At 51.2% G+C, this 21,624-nt stretch overlaps 1 protein-coding gene across 12 annotated transcripts in view; it reads right to left on the bottom strand.

Annotated features, from left to right (window-relative positions):
• Positions 1-21,624, bottom strand: part of Nrxn2 (neurexin 2) — a 115,788-nt gene that overhangs the window by 62,191 nt on the left and 31,973 nt on the right. For 6 of the 12 annotated variants that reach the window (XM_017799601.1, XM_008838926.2, XM_008838918.2 and 3 more), the window contains exons 3-6: positions 21,202-21,231; positions 19,115-19,186; positions 13,842-14,143; positions 6,796-6,840 (exon numbers count right to left, since the gene is read on the bottom strand). In XM_017799601.1, coding sequence (XP_017655090.1) covers positions 6,796-6,840; positions 13,842-14,143; positions 19,115-19,186; positions 21,202-21,231 — 449 coding nt within the window. The remainder of the gene's footprint in view (positions 1-6,795; positions 6,841-13,841; positions 14,144-19,114; positions 19,187-21,201; positions 21,232-21,624) is intronic. The other 6 variants (XM_008838927.1, XM_008838921.2, XM_008838917.2 and 3 more) reach the window with 5 other exon arrangements.

Genomic DNA, 21,624 nt, shown 5'->3' with positions numbered 1-21,624 from the left:
GTGGGGGGCAGTCAAAGCTTTTGGGTCTTGATTTGAGGGGAAGATTGGTCATGATCTTTTTTCTTCTCCCCTCCACCTCATCCTGAGGTTGAGAAGTGGGGGGTCTGGGTGGAAAAGGTAAGGGTCAAAGAAGTATTAGTCACAAAAACATGCAAACAAGGTTAGACGGGCAGAGGGGAGTTGGGAAAAGGGAAGAAGAAGAATGAAAGGTGAGGAGAAGTCAGGGAGGGATGGCAGGTAGGGCCGCTCTAGGGCAATGTGGCTGCACCCGCTCTCCTCCAAGTCACCAGCCACTGTCCTGAAAGACAGAACTGGGCTGCCACTCAGTTCCTGAGCCTAAGTGAGCTCACCCTAACCAGGCTGCCAGTTCTGCAAGCACAGACACCTAGTCTGACACGTTCCTGGAAGCCGACTAACTCCAGCATAGTTTAGGGGATGTAGTACATGGTCATCAAAGGTCAACATCAAGTTGCCTTGTGACCCCACACCACCTTGCTGTCATCTCCAGCTATAAACCTAACTCCCTAGAACCTACGACTTTGGCGACAGAGCCTCAAGTCCCCCAAGAATAAGTGTGCTCAAAAATACAGTGCTCTCATGCAGGGGGAGGGGGCCTCTTGGTCCGCAAACCCTCTGGAAGCCTCTCTCCTTGGCTTCAAAAGCCAAGGCTTCACTCTTGAATCTTACACTACGGGCTCTCTTCATCCCACTCCCTTGGCCAAGGTCAAGGTCACCCTCTCAAGCCTGAGTTAGAAGGATCTGATGGGGCAGAGCATAGGAGCCCAGGAACAGGCTCCTGAGTCTCAGTCGGCCTGACGGCTTTATGGAAACCTCTTAATCGCCCTCTCATGGCCCATGGGATTGGGAAAGGATAGCAGGAGGCCGTGGGACCATAGGAAGGGGACCAACCAGGTGGGTGGGGAGAGAGAGAGGAGACGGCAGTGGGTAGAGAGGAAGCAGAGGGTGGAGGAAGGTGGAGAAGGCAAGAAGGGGGATGACTTAGGTTAGTAAAACCCGACTGTTCCCTCAGACAAACCAGTCCAGACACAAAAATGGCAGGTTCGTTAGTAAAAGCAGGAAACAGGGGACACATTCCCCTGCCCCCCTCCACTCCAGGGTTCTTGATGCCCCTGCCCCCCAACCCCCCCCCACAGCTTCTGGAAGGGGTGGGGCCAGCAGGGGAGGAGGGGAGGAAGGGGGCCCATGCCACACAGAACAGCCACTGTAGCTGGGACCCATGCGGGTTAGAGGAGCAGGGTGGGGAGCCAGGCCCAGCTGGGGCAGGCCAGAGAAAAGCAGCCACAAGGGAGAAGGCATGCAGGACAGGGGAGATCAGGAGGAGCGGAGATGGAGGCGAGAGCTGTGGGGTGCAGAAAGGACAGGCTTCCTTCCTCCTTCCACTGAGGAGGAGAGAGGAGCATCCACCGGGTCAGAGATGCTTAGGGACTGACAAAGAGAAGGGACATCAGACCTGAGTTTCCTCACCACACATTCACTGCCACTTACTACCCATCACCGAGCCACACTCATCTGTACACACACCTCATCCCAGAAGGCCACGGGTAGGAGGTCTTGACTGTCTGCTCTCCACAGAGCAGCATCAGGGGCCACAGCTAAAGCCCCAAGATGCAGCAGAGGGTCTACAGCCAACCCACACTCAACACTCAGCACAGCCAAGCAGGCCCAGTGGGTTCTGAGGAATGAACAGGGCATTTAAGTCCAGGCCCACTCACCCACACTCCCCAGGAGCAGGGAAACCAGCTGGAGGTGATCCAAGGAGCTTGTGACCTGGGTGGTCTCTTGGCCCTCCCTGTCAACCCCACCCCACCTCAGCTCTGCCTGGTTCACCCCCATGTAGGCAGGCTAGGTAGGATGGGAATCCAAGTCCTAACACAAATATCCCCACACGGGACAAGTTCCCCATGTCCACCGTGCCCTGAAGAAAGGCTAAGGGAAAAAAAAGGGGGTTCTCCTGCCACATCTGGAGCTGTTCCCAGAGGCCTGGCATGCTCACAGGGTCACTAAGCTCCCTTTTGAGGGAAAGATGAGAAAAGTGCTCTAACTTATGAGGAGCTGAATGGGCTTCCTGGAGCCCCCCTGACAGTGGAGGTAAAACTGCACCAATGAGCAGTTTGTCCCATGTGAGGCTTTATCGTTACCACCAGATCCTCCAGGATTCCTGTGGTTAGGAACTAGTCCATAAAAAAGTTCCTGCAGCCCCTTAGGGCAGAACAGTGACCAGGCTGGAGACAGACTGAAAGGAAGGAGGTGGCTCTAGTGTAGTCACCTGTTCTGTGTCAGATACACCCAGAGATGAGCACCACTGTCAGGATTTACAGCTCTCCCGTGAGTGCTGAGCTCTGGGTTTCATAAAGTTTCAAAGCAGAGGGCAAAGACTTCAGGTCAGAAGTCCTAGGCTCTCCTTTATCAGTTACTATTTCCCAGAACAATTTTGTCTCTCCGACTCCCAGCTTCAAAAGAGATTTAACAACTTCACTCCCATCTCTTCTTAGCTAAGTGAGCATCAAATGAGTCAAGGCCACTTTTGCTGGGTCCCAGATTCCTCATCCATTAAGTGGGAACAAGCCTAGCCTCCCTGCTTATAATCCAGGCATCATCAAGTTTAAATGAGATTCCAAATGTGGGCCCAGGAATATGGCTCAAAACAGCCCAGCAGGTAAAGGCAGGTACTGCCAAGCCTGACAGCCTGAGTTTGATCCCTGGGACCCACATGGTAGAAAGAGAGAGCCTATTCCTGTAAACTGTCCTCTGACCTCCTATGCACACCATTGCATATACACACACATAAAAATAAAATAAATAAAAATGTAAAAGGGGCAGGGCTGGAAAGCTGGTTCAGAGGTTAAGAGCACTGGCTGTTCTTGCAGAGGACCTGGGCTCAGTTCCCAGCACCCACATGGAGGATAACAACCATCCGTAATTCCAGTTCCAGGGGATCCAACACCCTCTTCTGACCTCCTCGGGCATTGCACAACACAGGTGCATTTAGATCCATGCAGACAAAACACTCATACATAGATCAAAATAAATAAATCAAAAAAATTGTTGTTTAAGATAACCAGGTGAAAAAAAAAAAAAAAGATAGCTGGCGAGCCTCCTACCCATCAAGGAGAGACACTCAAAAAACAAAAGGAGTTCATAGGAATGGATTAGCGTGAATAAATACAAAACTATATGAAACCCATGTGAGGGCTGCCCTGGGGAACGGAGTCTGTGAAGTTGGAATTCCGTTCTTTGACTCCAGTCTTGGTCTGAAGGAGCTGATCCTTAGGGTAAGTTTACAAGGGTTTCTAAGGCCACAAGAGGCAACAGGTTCATTCACCTGCCAGTGCTGATCACATAGGGATGTCCATTTTGCAGACTCAGGCTTGAGCAGGTATCTACACCAGGCCTGGCAAGGTTGGTGGCTTCTTAACCAGCTTCACTAGGCCATTCACCTTCTCTCCTCATCCCCATCCCTGAAGCATCCTGAGGTTTCATGCAGTTATTTTGAGACTGATTCCTAACAAGGAGCTGTAATAGGATCTCCAGTGGGTCCAGAGCTGCTGTATTCTCCAGGGTTTGCTAGGGGAAAGGAAGCATATCCTCACACAACATCCCTACCCTGGAAACAAAGGGGAATCAGCACACACTTTGGAAAGCTTAATAAAATTATGATTCCCTTTACAGAGCATAGAAACTTCGACTTGTGCTGCCCTCCTTGATCTTCTCACTGACCCATGAAATAAGCCAGGTAAGTGTGTGGTCACAAAATAGGCCAGGTAAGTGTGTGGTTGGCCTGTTGGGTAAATGAGGAAACCAAGCCTTTCTGGCATTGGCCCATGTTGACAACATTCACCAAATCAAGACTAGAAAGAATGTTGGGTCCTAATTCAAGGCTAATGTCTCTGGGTCCTGAGGTATATCACCTGGATTGATTCTGGCTCTCTGCCCCAGTCACTGGTTGGTTGTCCAGTGAAGCTCTGCAAAGAACGGTCTGTCTTTTGTTTTTAATTAACACAGTTTTTTTTTTATTTTTAAATATTATTTTTATTTTATGTGTATGGGTGTATTGCCTGCGTGTATGTGAGTACACCCGTCTCATGCAATGCCGCAGAGATCAGAAGAGGGCTTCGGATTCCCCTGGAACTGGAGTTAAGGAAGGTTCACAGCCTCCATGTGGGTGCTGGGAATCGAACCCAGGTCCTCTACAAAAGCAGTCAGTGCTCTTAACTGCTGAGCCATCTCTCCAGCTCCAGTTTTTTTATTTTGAAATTACATTTATATATTTATTTGATGTGTGTGTGCGCCATGACGTGTGTAAGTCAGAGGACAACTTGAGGGAGTCAGTTCTCTCCCTCCACCACGTGGGTGTCCAGGATCCAACTCAGGTCATCAGACTTGACATCAAGTGCCTTTACTCTCTGAGCCATGTGTGGTCCAGCAAAGAAAGTTCTTTGTTTCTGTTTGTTTTGTAAAATTTTTTATTTTTATGTATTTGAGTGTTTTGCCTGCAAGTATATAAGTGCACCTGTGTTGTGCAGTGCCTGCAAAGGCCAGACAAGGGTGTTGGATTCCCTGGAACTGGAGTTATGGAAGGTTGTTTGCCACTATGTAGGTGCTGGGAACCAAACCCAGGTCCTCTACAAGAGCAGCCAATGCTCTTTAATTGCTGAGCCATCTCTCCAGCCCCACAAAGAAAGTTCTTGATGGTCAGCACCTGGAAGATTCTCAAGGGCCTAGCCAGAGTGGATACAAACTAACTCATAGCTGCAGCAGCTGGACAAACAGAGCCTGCAAAGAGCTGGCGCAAACAGCATTGCAAGCCCCATTTGAACCCTGGAAAGCTGGAGAGACTACACAAGGTCTGAGACTGGGGAGGGGAGGTACTGGGCTGAGATGCACTGGCTGAGGACACTTCATCAATGTGTAAAGAAAAATGCACACCTAAAAGAGTGTCAGAGCTGGGCATGGTGATGCATGCCTTTAATCCCAGCACTTGGGAGGCAGAGACAGGTGGATCTCTGTGAGATTGAGGCCAGCCTGGTCTACATAGGGAGTTTCAGGCCAGCTGGGGCTACAGGGAGACTCTGTCTCCAAAAGAAGGTGTCAGGAAAGGCTTGACATGGCCTCAAAGGCTAAGCCTCCTGCGTCAGGAGGTAGGCATGGGGGCGGGTAAAGTGTAAAGGACCTCCCAGGCTGGGTACCATAGCTCTGATACCTCCTTCCCCTCTAGCCTTCTTGCCAGGCAGACCTGGCATGCTAGGCAAACCAGGCAGCTGCCCCAAACGCCTCCCACCCCATGAGAGCAGACACGTCCGTCTGCAGGGTCCCTGGCCTGGTGTTCAATCACTCTGCATTATTAATAGGCGATGACTAACTGGCGGCTGCTGCAGAGCCGGAACCGGGCAGGCATGAGGGAATCCCAGGGGATCACGCACTGCACCGCAGGGCCGGCAGGCACACACTGTGAGACAAGCCAGAGGAGCAGCACGGGGCCCAGCCACTCCCTGTCTCTTTGCCTGTTGTGGCACCTACACCACCAGCCAGCCTCTCCTGCCCGCCTCCATTCAGAATCCTCACTGGGTCCCAGAACCCATCCAGGCCCACAGCCCTGTTCTCACCAGCACTTCCGCATGCAGAGAACCAGCAGTCTCCCAAACACACAGCATGGTTTCCCACTAACACCCCTAAATGTCACACCAACATTTACACACAGTCACACCCACACAACAACACACACCAGCTGCCTTTACACTGACACCCACACCAGCATTCACCAGGACAGAGCCCAACCCAAACACAGGAGCTCACTCAGGGCGTGACAAAGACAGCTGACAGTGGCCCACTCCTCCCCTGCGGGGTCTCCTCCTCTCACACCCTCCAGAGGAAAGGAAGCCAAGCCCTGTCAGAGGCCATGCAGGAGAGGCAGGGGACACAGAGGGGACAGGGCTGAAGGGGAAGGGAGACAGTGTGAAACACAGTGTTAGTTGGAGCAGCAGAGCCATGGGGGGATCTGGACACTATCCCTGGTTGGGAGAAAGACCATTCGTGCCATGCAAAGTGTGGGGGAGACAGAGCTGGGAATCCTCAAGGCTAAGAAGTAGGGGGTGGCAGCCAGCACAGGGCAGTCCCGAAACTGGTATGAACTGGTAACTTGAAGGCAGTCCCAAGGCCATCCTCCCACCCCCCCTGGGGAACATACCCAGCTGGCTGCCATTTGGAGGTCATGCCTCCCGGCCCCCTTCCCAACTTGAGGGGCCCCCGTCTGGAGCTGACAGTGAGCAGAGCATAGCGTGTCATGGGATGGTGTTTTCCATGGATTTTCAGGAGACCAAGAAAGAAACCAAATCAAAGAGAGAAAAAAAAAGGAGGGGGGAGGGGAGGAAAGAACAAAAGAAAGTAACAGAAATAGGCTGCTTGGCACCGGGACTGGTCTAACCAGAGCCCATGACCATAGGGCCTGGCCCCAGGTCTCTCAGGCCAGGAATCTGAATCAGAAGGCAGGGAGTAGAGGGCGGAGCCCAGCTAAATGCCTGGAGTTCCATTTGTCTTTTGGTTTTGAGTTTGGACAAAAAAAAAGAAAGAAAGAAAGAAAGAAAGAAAAGAAAAAGAAAAAGGGAAGGAGAGAATCTAAAAAAGCAAAATTTAAAAACTGTCCAGGATGCAAAAAAATAAAATTGGAAGAGTCAAAATAACGAAAAGACAAACGAGAGAGGAAACAAAAGTGGGAGAATCGAAGAGTTAAAAAACCCACGGCAAACCAAACGGTAAGACAATTAGAGTGATATCTACCAGATAATGCAGTTTGTTTACCATAGCGTGTCCAATCCCTGCGTGCTTCACCGGAGATGGGGGAAGGGGAAGGGGTGTCCAAAAAAGGGGAAGAAAAGAAAACAGAGACGACACAAAAGAACACAACGAAAAAGAAAAGAAAAAAATGACCAACTGTGAAACTCAAGGAAGGAGGAAAATATATAGCGTATATATTTGGTTGTTCATTTGAACCCTCCCACCTCAGGTTCAGCAGACGAATTTAAAGAAAAAAAAAAGTATAATAGGAGGGAGGAAGAGAACACACACAAAATTAAATCCTTCTTCTTCCAATCCCTCCCCGGCCCCCTCCTCTGGATTCCTCTCCCCCCTCTTATCCCATCCCAAAAGACAGCTGCAGAGAAGGGGAACAGTTAGAGACCTTGGTTAGTAGAGAAAGAAACAACAAAAGAACTGGACCAAGAAAAGCAAAGACTTAAAGATGGCCGACATTCCGCAGATGATACAGAAAGGTTAGTTTGGTTTTTCACTCATACCTGGTCCCACCTGTCCCTGCCCATCCCTCGGTCCCCTGGGTTGTAAGCATGTTAGTAACACATACAGAGTCAGTAACAGGGGGGTTTTCCAACAGGAGGTGGGAGAGGGAAGGGTTAGGGTTAAGAAGCAGACCCGGTATGCAAGATTAGTAGGTCCTATTGCTGAAATGTTAGGGAGTTAGGGGAGGGAGAGAGGGGAGCACGAGGGTGAGAGTGGCCGGGCCCCTGACTCAGGAATGGACGGATGGCTTTGTTGGCTGACTGGTCGACCAGATGGCTTTCCATAGAACTGACTGAGGAGTAAGGTGGTGTTGGCCAACTGGCTGACCAGTAGCTATGTTGGGTTAATGGGTTAACCGGTTGGTGATAGGCCAACTGGCTGTCAGGCTAGGAGAAGAATAGACAGTTTCCCCAGAGAATCACAGGACTGTCAAGAATAGGGGGTGCTTTCATCTGGAGGCCAAAGGAAAGAGTTCCCTAGGAGCATGGGATGGGACTTGGGTATCTGCTTTTCCTGGGAATGGAAGATGGGAAAATAGATCCAGGGATCATTGGAAGAGAGGGGCGGCTCTCTCTCCCTCTATTTTTTTCCCCTTGTTTCTCTTCCTTGAGAACTGAAGAGAGCCGAGTCACCATTACCAGGGGGTGAAGGAAACCTAGCCCTCCATGGGCTCTAGAAGAATTCATGTTCACACTACCCCAAGCCCTCCTCCCTCTTCTCCCCGCCACCAGCTGACTCCTCCTTCCTGCCCACTCTGACTTGTCCAAAGGCTCCAGTTTTGTCAATTGCCCCGCCCCATTCTCTTACTCTCAGAGTAGCCGATCCTCCCAGAATTAAGTACCTGCCATCAACACCCATGCACGGCCTTGGAACTGGTAAAGCTATCCCAGCAGCTAGCCTCCTTCCATGTACCCATAGACCCCTGAACCTCCACTTCCCATAAACAGTGCCAGAAATTCACACATAGCCCCTCTACCCATAGAAAGAAACACAGAGGCCTGCATCCCTCAACGTTCCCTTACTTTCCTCTGAACTGTAGGCCACATTCTGCTACCCTGGTCTCTCACTTTGTCCCCCCTCTCCATGTTCTTCTGAGTTCATTTTCTCCACCCAATGCCTTCATCCACCTTCAGTATCACCCTGGCCTTGGGAGAGGAGCTGTCAAAAGGATGGAGGCAGCTTTACTTAAGAGCATCAGGGATGGAAGAACACCGGTGTTCAGTGTCCAGTAAATACTAACCTGCACACTTGAGACTGTAACAGTGGGGAATGGAGTTCTAGGGGCAGATCCATTAGTGAAAGAGTTCTTAGGACAAACAGGCTCAGGACTAATTGAGTAAGACAATTAATAAGGGTCTCACATATTAAAAAGAATTCTGCTGGGCATGGAGGCGCAAGCCTTTAATCCAGCTCTCAGGAGGCAGAAGCAGGAGGATCTCTGTGAGTTCAAGGCCAGCTTGGTCTACATAGTGAGTTCTAGGACAGCTGGAGCTACAGGGAGACCCTGCCTCAAAAAGACGAAAAAAAAAACAGAATTCAATATTTAGTTGCAAGGGAAATCTGGTCACAGGTATGGTGATGGGAGCGACAGGAACCCTGTGGTAAGAGGATTTGTACTGTCAGGACATGAAGAGCCCAGCTAGTCAGACCAACGACGAACAGTCAGCCTCAGCACAGCCAAACTAATAGCACCCCCAAAGAGCTGCCTGATGCCATTGCAGCAGTTAACAAGCTGGGCAAAGGAGGCTGGAGGTAAAAACTCAAGTGTTTTGTGTAAGACTGTTTTGAAGCAGATCCAGTTACAGAAAACAAAATGGTGGGGAGGAGGGAGGCTAAGCACTCACAGACATTCCAGTGTTGATGAGAGCAGTGGATTAAAGCCAGGACCCAGAGGGAAGAGATGTGAGTTTGAAGCCTGGGCCTTCCACTAATTTGTCAAGAGATCCAGACATCCCCTGGATGAGAGCAGGTCCCTCTGGACCTAGAGGCAGAGGATGCAGACCCTCACAGTGACCATGCCTGTGGTCATTTACTAAAATGGAGCTTCCATTGGAAGCCCTTCCTGTGACATGGCAGCCCAAAACCTTTCCAAAGGCCCAGATCCCCAGAACTAAAGTTTCCGACTGATAAATTAACAGTGAGGCTTATTCCACTCCTAGTGCCCAGAAACACAAAGATGTGGTGGCCATAAGTGAGGAGGGCATCCCAGTCAGAGTGGAGTAGCCATCCTATCAAGAGGACTTGCCATGGCCAAGCAGCTTTGGAGAAAACTATATCCTGTCTCCACCTTGAACTCTGAGTACAGCTCCAGCATCCTAAAGAAAGCTAAGAGGCTGTAGACAGAACAACAAAAATCTAGTATGTGATCATGCGCAGGGCAGCTGGTGACAAAGAGAAGCGGTCCCTGATCTTCAAATGACAACAGCCAGTCCCCCCACTCACTCCCAAGGGCAAAGAAATGGATTGGCCTCAGATCAGGTTTCCACTTCTGCACCTCCCAACTTCTAACCAGACAGGCTTAAACAAGTTTCTCCTCTGGTGCCTCGGTTTCCTTCTCAGTTACACGGGAAGAGTGGCTCCCATTCACAGAGCTGTTCTAAAAACTAGGTGAGATGCCAAAGACAGATGAGATCCTTGAACCTGGAGAGCTGTCCCACGCCGTCTGAGAGATGCTCTGACAGGATTGGACCCTGAGCAGGGTGCAGGGTAGGCAATCTGTTGATCTTGTAAAGCAAATCAGCGTCTTTCAGGAGGACAAAGGGTAGTTCTAGGACTGGAGAGATGGCTCAGTGGTTAAGAGCACTGGCTGCTCTTACAGAGGACATGGGTTCAGTTCCCAGCACCCACTTGAGGGCTAATAACCCCGTAACTCCAGTTCCATGTGATTGGCACCCTCTTCTGGCCTTCACAGGCATTTCGCACATACAGTACATTTACATGTATGCAAGCAAAATACTCATACACAAAACACAGATAAATTTAAAAAAAAATTTAAGGTAGTCCTGGCATTGTTTTTGTTTTTATTTGAAACAGGTTCTTCCTACATAGCCCAGGCTGCCAGTCTCCAACTCAGTCAACTCAGTGTAGCCCAGGCTGGCCTCAAACTCATGACAATCCTCCTGGCTCAGTTTACAGACCTGCTAGGATTACAGGCATGGGCCGCCATACCCAAGAGGTAGTTCAGTGTTCTTACAAAGTAGTTAGTTCTGCAGTGACAGAGCACTTAGCTAGCATGTACCAGGCCCTGGGTTCCACTTCCACACTGCAATTAAAAATAACAACCCAAAAGCCAGGCGTGGTGGTGCACACCTTTAATCCCTGCACTCGGGAGGCAGAGGCAGGCAGATCTCCGTGAGTTCAAGGCCAGCCTGGTCTACATAGTGAGTTCCAGGACAGCCGGGGCTACAGGGAGACCCTGTCTCAAAAAGACAAAAAAAAAAAAAAACCTTGAGGGAGACAGAGCATTGTTGAAAACCACCACACCCCTCATGGCCCCTGTGATCACAGCAGGGTTTTCCAATCCTAAAACATCATCTGTATTCTGTACACACTTGGATGCATAAGGTTCTTCCCAGAAGCTGTACTGACATTTGAGATCAGATGATTCCTTGTTTGTGGGGCTGTCCTACAAACTATGATGATTAGTGGAATCCTGGCCTCCACCCACAAGATGCCAACAGAGCCTCTTGAGTTATGGCAGCCCAAAAGGCCTCCAGACATTGGCACAGTGAGACTGGGTGATTGAGATACACTGCTAGAGCAATAGGACCAAAGCTGCTCTCGGAAGTCCTGGAAAGCACCTAAGGAAAGGGCCCGGTAAAGATGCATGTGACTACAGGCTCCGTCTCAGGCAAGGACAGAGATTCCAGAGCATGGACCTGGGGCTGAGCAAAGGCTCTCAGTCGTGCTTTCTGCATCTCTTTCTTGCCCCTGATTGGATTCCAGAGTAAAAGAAATTGCCCCCGAAGCCCTTTGTGAAGAGGGTTCTCCATCAAGGTCTTTAAGCAGACATTCTCTGTGGCCCAGAGGCCCTACATTTGGGTCAACATGACCTGCCTATACTCCCTAGAACAATCCAGGAGAAGGAGATTTCCATCAGTTTCCAATGTGGACCATGACTCCACACACTCCAGGAAAAGGTGATCATAAGTCATTGTCTACACTCTGTGCACTGGGGCCATATGTCACCCCATCCATGTTGGTGGCCTCAGCCTCATTACAGAGTTCTCCCTCCTCTTAAAAATCTCCCAAGATTCCAGAATTGTTTCTGTGGTCTGCTAGTCACGTGCATGGCTTTATTCTGTCCATTAAAAAATTAGTAAATTTATCTATTCATGTATTAATCTCTGTTCATGTGTGTATGTGCACGCCTACATGTATGGGCGCACATGTGGACACGCCTGCGTGAACACGCATGTGTGAATGTATGTGGAAGCCCAAGGCTGTGCTGGGTTTCTTCCTCAGTAGCACTGCACTTTACTGAGGCAGAGCCTCTTGCTGAACCCCAAGCTCAGCACTTCTGGCTTGTCTGTTAACTAACCAGCTTGTTCCAGGGATCCCCTTGTCTCTACCCTGCAAGTGCTGGGATTACAAGTGGCCAGCCACTGCATATGCCCCAGCCCATACATAGGTTCTAGGATCCAAACTCTGTTCTTCACACTTTGTACCAGGTGCCTTATCCACTGAGCCTCCTCAGGCAGGGAGCATGACCTTCTTTTCTGTGTGTCCAGTATGATGCACCATATTTTTTGGCCAAATAACATGGGGAAAGGACTGTGGGCTTGTGGTGTCTTGTCAAAGACAGTACCAGCTGACAGCTTTAGTCTGAGGGACAGCGAGGAACTGAGCAAAAGTCACCAAAGGTAACTTCCCTAATCCCTCAATAAAATGCATGTGACACCTGAAAGTATCACAGATGCACCTGATACACTTGGACATGCTCCAATGGAGGTGACAACACAGGACAGCCCTCTGATGGGGGATGGGATGACAGGAGGCAAGGGGGCATGCATAGAGAAGGAGTAACTCCATCAGGCATGTCACTCTGCAGAGTGGGGGCGGGGCACTAAGAATAGGTATATCAGTAGGAGCTGGACTGCAACAGGTAGCAGCAGCTCCGGAAAGAGCAGCAGGATTAGTCATGGCATTGACAAGGCATAAAGAGAGGAGGAATCCCCGTCAGATCAGCATCCAGTGCTGTTAAATAAGGACAGGTAAGAGGAGTGGGAGGTCAGCAGAATCTGAGTCCCATTGACGGGTTTCCAGTGGGAGGAAGGAGAGGAGAAGGGATGACAAAGGTGCTGACGAAGAGGAACATCAGATAGTTAACCACCACCGAACTAGAACCAGGAAGTCCAAAGATGATAACTAGCAAGAGAAAAACCGCCAAGCCCAGAATGGAGCCTCCGTGGCAGGGTTGCTTGGTTTCCCCAGCTGCGTTCAGCCCTGGGGAGACGGAGCTGAAAGAGGAGCTAGGACACTGGGGACCCAAGAGTGTGCAGGAGAGCCAGGAGCCAGGGAGCTGGTGAGCAGGGGGAGGAGCCCGGAGGTGGAGACAGGAGTCCCCACGGGGACCCACGATGGCCTCACCTGCCTGGAGAAGAAAGGTCAGCTTGGACCTGACTGGAGGTGGGGACTTCTTAGGGCTACAAATGAGCCATGAGGCTCCTGTCGAGTGAAGCCTGGCTGGGGAGAAGGCCGCCTTTACAGTAGCCACCGTGGATGGGTTCTGAGAGCCTGAAGAGGGTGGCTCCCCTAAGGCCGCTTGTGCAGTGGGCATGTCTTCTGGAAGTAGAAGCTGAGGGGACACTGTGAAGAAAGGTGTCCTATGCAGGGGCTGACGCAGAGGTATCCTTGGAGCCACTGTGCAAGGAGGCTACATCAGCAGAAAGTAGATGTGGACATCAGGGAAAGCCTGGGTGTTTGGAAGAAAAAAGGAAGGCAAGTCCTGCCCAGAGGAGAAGCAGAACCGGGCATCCTCCCTGGTCCTGGGTCCCTCATGCACCTGCTGCCTCCACTCCCTCTCATTGCCTCTCTGCCTCTGTGCTGGGCAAGGCCTGTGGAGGACAGACCACATCCTGCCCACCTTGTGCCCCTGCTCTCATTAGTGCCTTGCTACCCTCTGCCCCTGCTCCCCTAAAGCACCCCCTCCCCACCCCACAGCACACGGAGCCCTCACTCAGGCTCCAGATCCCTCCTCCCATCTCCTGACACTTGAGTCCCAGGCCTCCAACAAAACCCTAGCGGCTCCCACCAATTTGAGTTTAGTCATAGCCCTGGCCTCAGGCTCCTGCCTGAGAGACAGCACTGGAGTCTCCTAGATCAGCTCTCTGGTAGATAAGGTCTCAGAAGACTGCCACAGAGTTGTGGCCACACTTCAGGGCCCCCACGCCCCAAGCTAGCCTTCTCCACAAAAGCACCTCACTACCCAGCCCTGACCTCTCCCACCCCACACCCCAGACAGCCCTCAGTCCTCAGGTGTGTTCACCCCAGACGCTGCTGAGCCCTAGGTTTCTTCCTGCTCCCCCTACCTGGCGCAGGTTTCGGGTAACCCGGACGTCATGCCAGGCGTTGTCGTTGAACTTGCCATTGACGGGTTCCACGAGGGCCTCGAAGGCGCCCGAGCCTAGGTTGATGACCAGCCAGACAGCCCCAGACTTGAGGGACAGGTTGACATAGTCAGCCGACTTGCCCGTGTGCAGCATCAGCCCGTTGCGCTGCAGGGTGCGGAAGGCCAGCGTGATCTCGTCTGTGCTGCTCTGGATCGGGTTGTGTGACAGGTCGTAGCAGAAGAATTCATTGCCCTTGAAGGTGGCCACAAACTCCTCCTTGCCTGGACACCATGGTTTGGGAAAATGGGAGAAGACTGAGTGGAGAAGGGTACACCAGAGCCTCCCCCTTCATCTCCAGCACCCCAAGTGTGGGTCCTGGACACAGGAGTCCTGTGGTTCCAACTCTAAGCTTAAGCCCTCTTCCCCTCCCTCATCCTGTCAACTTGGATCCTGCTGTCTTTGCCATCAAAAGTCGACTTCCCCCAGGTCCATTTCTGAAGCAGGAGGCTGCTAAGTGGCTCTCACACTGACAGCTGACAATTAAGCTGTCACAGGGCCAGACAAAGCCACAGGCTTCACAACTCCTCCCCACCAATCCTCCCATCTACCACCCCTTAACAAAGGGACATGGGGGAAGAACAAGAGGCCCTACCTGGCTTCTCCCTCCTTAGGGCCAAGACACCAAGGGTCTTCTGAGTACCCTACCTCCTCCTTCACTTCCCCCTCCTGCCTCCTCTGTGGTGACAGCTATTCTCAGTGTCCAGGGACAGGGGCAGTTTCTCACCAGATGGGATGGAACCAGTGGGCCTGTTGTACAGGCCTGAGCATGAGGAAATGGGAAGTCATGGATTGGAGTAGGGCAGGAATAAGACACAGATATGCACCAGGTGACAGGCCATTCTGCAGCACTCACATGGATGGCTACCACGCCAGCTTTCTCCCCTTCCCAGCTTCCTGCCCCAACGTAAAAAGCCCATAAGCCTAAGACTCAGAGTGAGTAGAAGGGGTGGGCCTGGATCTCATGAATGCTCATGAATGTGCATGACTTGTGTGCCCCTGTGAGAGTGTGTATGAGTGTGTGTGTGTGTGTATGTGTGTATACTACCCAGCCAATAGATGATGGATGGATGGATAGATAGATAGATAGATAGATAGATAGATAGATAGATAGATAGACAGATAGATAGATGTGTATACATATGTGTGTGTATGTGCATGGACACAGCACCATGTCCATTTGTGTGTGTGGGTGGTGTGTGTGTACACAGAGCTCAGCTTATAGATAGATAATAGATAGATAGATGTATACATATATGGGGAGTATGCATAGACACAGCGCCCAGCCTGTTTGTGTGTGTGTGCATAGTACCCAGCCACTAGATGATAGATGATAGATAGATAGATAGATAGATAGATGATAGATAGATAGATAGATAGATAGATAGATAGATAGATAGATGATAGATAGATATGTGTACATATATGTATGTGTATGTGCATGGACACAGCACCAGGTCCATTGTGTGTGGGTGTTGTGTGTGTACACAGCACTCAGCGTATAGATAGATGATAGATGATGATGATGATTGATAGGTAGGTAGATAGATAGATAGATAGATAGATAGATAGATAGATATAGACATAGACATAGACATATATGGGGATATACATAGACACAAAACTCAGCCTCTTTGTGTGTGCATAGTACCCAGCCGATGATGGATAGATGGATATGTGTACACATACGTACGTGTGTGTATGCAGGGACACAGCATCTACCTCATTTGTGTGTGTATGCATGAACATAGCACCCAGCCTGTTGTGTGTGTGTGTGTGTATATGTGCACACAGTACCTAGCCTGTAGATAGATGATATAGGCAGACAGATAGATACATAGATAGGTATGTGCGTGTGTGTGTGTGTGTGCACGCGCGCTTGGACGCCCAGCCCAGGGTCCTTTCCACTGGCAGTTTTTAAGTGGAAGCTGTAACTCTTGGGAGAGCCTCAGGGATCACTGGTGTTCTGCAAGCACAAGTGAGAAAGCAATAACTCTACTAGGAAGATGAGGTCCAACCCCTCAGATTCACACACCAGAGCACAGGCACAGGAAGAGACCAGATGTCCTGCACCCTAGCAGTGCTTGCGTCTCCTTGTCTGTAAATGATGACACCCCAGCTGATCCTACCTACCTCCCTGGGTAAACCAGGGGCAAACACAACCCTGTGTCATGAGGGTCTTTAGGCAGAGACTGAGCTATCCAAGTGAAGGGCTTCTTAAGAGATGCTCCAAAGGCCCAGGAAAGAGCAGGCATTGTGCCAGGGATATACAGGACCACCAAGAGGCACCTGCCCTCCCCTGGGGGCAGGCTCAGCAGCAGCACCATGTGTGGACACGGGGGTCTCTGTATGCAGATTCTGCAGAACTCATCTGCTGCACACACAGCCTGCCTGTCTCCCTCCAGGCAGGCTGCCCACACTCTGCCCCCACTGCATCCAGATGCCAAGTCACCAGCTGCTGCCCCAGAGCCTGGCTCAGCCCTCACTGCAGCTGGCAAGGCCTAGTGTCCTGAGGCCACAGGGCATCAAGCTGGGGGGTGGGGCATGTGCCACATAGGGACAATCTGAATCCCTCAGTCTGTCTATTTAGGGGACCAGAATCAAATGTGAAGCATCCAGGAGAGACAAGAATGGACAGGAAAATGATGTGTAGAATACAGCCTGGAGAAGGAGAAAGATGAACCACGGAAGGACTGAGGAGAAATGGAGATCGCTCAGGGCTGTCAGGGAAAGACAGGTCGCATGGCACTGTATCGATAAAGAAAAGGAGCGGGCCCTGAGGACAAGCAAGGGAGATAGAAGAGGACCAGCAAGGAAAGGGGACAGGGACCTCATGGGAATGAAAGCCAAGGCTTTCTGGGGCTTTACTGTTTCCATAGCAACCAGGCCTGCTGCTCAGACACTGGCAGAGCCAGGGGGCTCAAGGACCAGAAAAGGAAATGTGTTTGACCTTGGGTTTGCCGCCCATACCGTTAGCCCCACACGGAAGTCAGGCCTCCCCTCCTACCGGCTCACCTTCACTGAGGTCAAAGAAAACATCGTTACAGAGAGCCAGACAGAAGAATAGGGGGCCACCTGGAAAAGTGATTGGGACAGAACAAAAGAAGCCAGGAAAAAAGGAGAGAGGCGGGGCTGCGGCTGGACCAAGGCAGCTAAGGCAAAGAGCAGAAATGAGGGCATTTCTCGACTCCGGAGCCAGACCCAGGAGAGGAGGCAAGGCTAGCCAGGCTGCAAGCCGGGACTTACTGGACTCCAATCCTTTAGGCTAAGAAATGGGAAGACATAGCGCTGTCAAAGCCTTTGGGGAAAGGGACAGAAGGTAGGTGAGCAGAGAAAACAGAAAAGGGGGGAGGAGAGGGGGGCCCTCAACTGTCCTAATGGGGAACACTTTGGGGATCAGGATGGAGGGTGACCAGTGGCATTCAGCGGAATCGAGGATACACAAGTCAACCACCAGGGGGTGCTCTGACCCATCGCTTGTACGGGCCAGACGAGGAACTACAACTCCCAGCAGCACCTGAGAAATTTCGACTCTTAGGAGCTTCCAGAACAGGAAAGGAGTCACGGCTGACACTTGTTTGCCTCTCTCAGTCCGGGAGTCTGTGGCCCTACAAGTGTCACCAACGAAGCCGATTGTGGCTGGAACTGACTGTTAGGGTCTTGGGTTTCCCAGTGCCATGAAAGGGAGGGACACAGCTGCCTCCTTTCCAGTCCTGGCTCGAAGACCTCCTCTGGGAAAGTCTCCAGCCCCCTCCTGCCCCTCCCTACTCTGGAGAGCTACAGCTGTCCTGCGCATTTGGCACTAGATTTGCCTAGTAACATCTTGTGCATTTCCCTGGGGAGGAAGTGTGATGTGAGAAAAAAGACCTGGGCGCTGGTTCTGGCTCTGCCAACAGGCTTTGTGACCTTGGCCAAGTTACAGCAGCTCTAAGCCCGGCTTTCTCCTCTGGAAATAAATGGAGCTAATCGGCAGCCAACCTCCCAGGTTGCTGCAGGAATCGAGAAAGACAACGGACAGGACAGCTTCCTACACCGTCATCCAGCCCCCACACACAAGCAACTCTTCTGGATGTAACTTCTGTGGAAGCACACCCGCTCTGCCCTCTCTCAGTGAATACATTAACTCCCCTGAACAAAATCTGCACGTTTCATACACTTGCATGGACCACGTTTATTGTAGCTGTTTGTCAGACCATCAATGAGCCTCCTGGGAACAGAGACCATTCACTCATTTAAAATAAATGTGCCAAGCTCATGCCTATGTATACGCCTGGAGCTGTGCAGAGCACGGAGAGTTACAAATGAAAATATCAGATCCCTGTCCTCAAGGAGTTGTGGGCCGCGGGGGCAGCTGGGAACAGGTAAAGTGACAGGATGTGGAGTGACTGACTCTGATGGAGGTGTAGACAAAAGGGGCTCCCAGAAGTCCAGGTTGACCTGGGGGAGTTCAGGGAGACTTCCAGCATGGACAGCCTGGCTGCTTTTTCAAGAGTCAACTCAAAGAGACAGCAAGGAGCTGGGCCCAGGCAGACAGAAGAGCCTGGGCTGAAAAACGGTGTGACAGCAGGAGGCCTTGGTCCCACTAAGGATCTCTGAGAATTGTCAGACAAGCCTGTATCCTTCTTAGCAAAGAGATTCTCATGAGAGAGGTAACCTCAGCCCTGGAAAAGAAACCAAAATCCTAGTTCCCTAAGACACACTGAAGGGCCCCATGCTGGCTTTGGCCAATGTCACTTTAGCCAGCTATAAAATGAAAACAATGATCCCAGCCACCAAGTGTCACCAAGGCTCACTGAGACATTGTGGGTACATATGGAACACAGGTGCTACCAGATTCCTCCAGGCAGGGGGCCTAGCAGGCTTCTAGAAATCGATTCATCAGTCCTTACATGGGAAGCTGTCCTGCCACCCAGCACTCCACCACAGCAACGCCTTCTAGGGACCAGCTTGACAACTGCCAGGGAGAGGGACACCTGTGTTCGAAGAGGTCATAGGAAAGAGACTGAAGTTGTGGCCTTTCACAGGGCAGGGGATGGCACTGTGGGAATGATGGTGGGGTACAGGCCTCTGCAGGCCTGAGGACAGGATGCAGGGGAGCTGCCATGGACCTGTGAAGACTCAGCTGCCTTCCAGAATGCACAATTATCCTATAGCAGGCAAGGGCTGGGCTCTCTGGGGACCGTGGGGTCACTGACCTTTTGTCGGCTGGTGCACATCGCCGGCTCCTCCTCTCCCGGCCCCCCCCTCGGAGAACAGTAAGGACCCTACTGGAGAAGCAGAATTTGGGAGTCAGGTATGGGGGCTTCGAAGTCAGTCCCACCCCAGCCTTGAGGTGACGGAGGGCCCTGTCCCGGGGCAAAGGTACTGCTTATGGGTGAAGAGGGATTCTCTGGGCCTCCCTGGCCTTCAAGACCTCTTGAGAAGGAACCAGTTGACAAATCAAAGGCCATCAACTCCACAGACCCTATCAGACTTTTGACCACCTATTTCTACCCTTTGCCAGGGTGAGGAGACAAAGTGGAAGTGCAGAAGGGCAGCCCTGAGGACTGAAGGCGACAAGCTTCCCACTCACCCTCCTGGCCGCTGCCACCTCCCTAAGGCTCATGCCCCTCCCCCACTGGCATCTCTGTCCGTCCACACCTTCTGCTAGGTCAGAGTTTCCCCTTGTCCACCTATTTAAAAGTCACCTCAATTCACACAGTAGACCCCTCCTGTTCTCTGCCTGTCCTCTCACCAGCCACTTATAACCTGCTTTGGTCCCTACCGTGGGTGCTCTGATAGTCCCCAGGTAGAACATGGGGCTTCCCAATTGGCAGGTTGTCCCTCCACAATGCCTGCAGAAGGGCTCTGTCCACCAACAGAATCCCAGCTAGGCAGAGCACACCAGGAATATGGGGAAGTCTTAATCAGAAGTCAGTTCTCAATCTATGCCCTGTTCAACAGGGTCTCAGCTCCTAAGACTCACAGGCACAGGTTGCTGTGTCTGGGCTCCAAGCTGGCTTGAGCCTCATCCATCCTTGCCAGTGAACACAAGCTCCCTGGCTCCAGCCCTACGGCCAGATCCAAAGGATGTGTGAGTAACTCAGAGACAGAGGGTTCTATCTGGGTTCTTGTTCCAACTCCAATCCTAAAACTAGAGTAACATCTGAGCTGCAGAACCTTCTAGATGAGGGCAGACATCTCTAAGATCCTTCAGGAGACTGTCACCGATGTCTACAGTTAGTCACAGCCAGCACTCCACAAACCAAGTAGTTAGAGGAAGGAAGGATGTGAGTGACCTAGCCAGGGCTCTCCTCCCAACTCCTTGTGTGGGACTTCCTCTAAGCCTAGGCCCACCATCCCCAGACCGAAATCCATCCCAAATTTCAGATCTTGTTTGAGACTCTCCCTGCAATCCAGACTTGGTCCTATGGGTCCCTCTGCCCATAGTTAAGGAACCCACCCTGTCTTTGGGCATGTTGGGCAGGTACAGTGCCCAAGTGTCTAGAAGAGTCTTGTGCTTATAGAGGTGGATAACAGGGAAGGTAGGGAGGCCAGAGCTGCTGAGATCAGTCAAGACTCCTGGGTCCTCCTCCAAGTTCCTTAACACCAGGACTCCTCTACCCCACAATGCTGAAATTTGAACCCACTGCCTTGTGTATGCTAAATCAATGCTCTACCACTGAACTATAGCCCCAGCCCCAATACCAAGGTTGGTAAGGCTGGGTAATCACCCTATGTCATATGTCCAATAGCAATAAGAGACAATGAGGGCTAAGGCAGAGGATGGGGCACTGTGGGAAGGGAAGTTCCTACACCTCCGGGGTGTTTTCCACAGCATTGGGAGAAGGGGAATGTGGCTGCCTCAAATCCTCTTTCTCCAACCCAGGCCCTTTTCTTCTTTTTTTTTATTTGATTCACAGAAAAGAAAGGATGATCAAAATGAATGGAAGTAAACCAAACAGGCCATGACAAAGTAAACAAGTGAGATACATCACCAGGAAAATGGGGGGAAAAGGTGACGAGACAACGGCAGGAGTTCAAACATCTTTTGATGTCAGAAACCAAGGTGAGATGAGGACAGACAGCCCAACGGGAAAGGTGGGGAGAGCACAGACAAGGACCGGCACCCACCCCCACCCGGCACCCCATCCAGATAAAGAGATGGCAGAGGAAGAGGGTAGGAAAGGAAGGAAGGAGGTGGGAAAAGTGCAGGAATGGGAAGGGAGGGGGCAGAACAAAAAAATCCAGGTGCAGGTTGGGGCGATCCAATCCAAACTAAAACCAAAACTTCAAACCATACCTTCGCTGTTTAACGTCAGGTGAGCCGGACCTTGGGGAAGGAGAGAAAGAAAGAAAGAAAAAAAAGAAGAAAGAAAAGAGGAAAGAAAGAAAGAAAACACGAGTCATCAAAATCAGCCAGAGAGGAAGGAGAAAAAAGCCTTTGCTGCCACAATTTAAAAGCCCTTTTAACTTGTGACAGACATCGGGGGGAGCCCCCAGCCCAGGAGCTGAGGGAAGGGGCCCGATGCGGAGACAGAGGGCAGGGGGAGGAAACGGGGAGAGAAAGAGATCAGGGGGCATTAGAGGGGTGTGAGGGGTGAACCAGAGGGGAGCGGGCTGGGGAGTCACTGCAGGGGAGAGAATTTTGGTTTCTTTTTTCTTCTTGCCGGTTTAAAAAAAAGGGAAAGGAGAAGCGGAGGCGGAGGCCGCTTTTCCTTTTTCT

The sequence above is a fragment of the Nannospalax galili genome, unplaced genomic scaffold (genome assembly GCF_000622305.1).
Source record: "Nannospalax galili isolate Female #2095 unplaced genomic scaffold, S.galili_v1.0 scaffold1659, whole genome shotgun sequence".
Taxonomy (NCBI): Eukaryota; Metazoa; Chordata; class Mammalia; order Rodentia; family Spalacidae; genus Nannospalax; species Nannospalax galili.
This window is presented reverse-complemented; position numbering and strand designations above follow the sequence as displayed.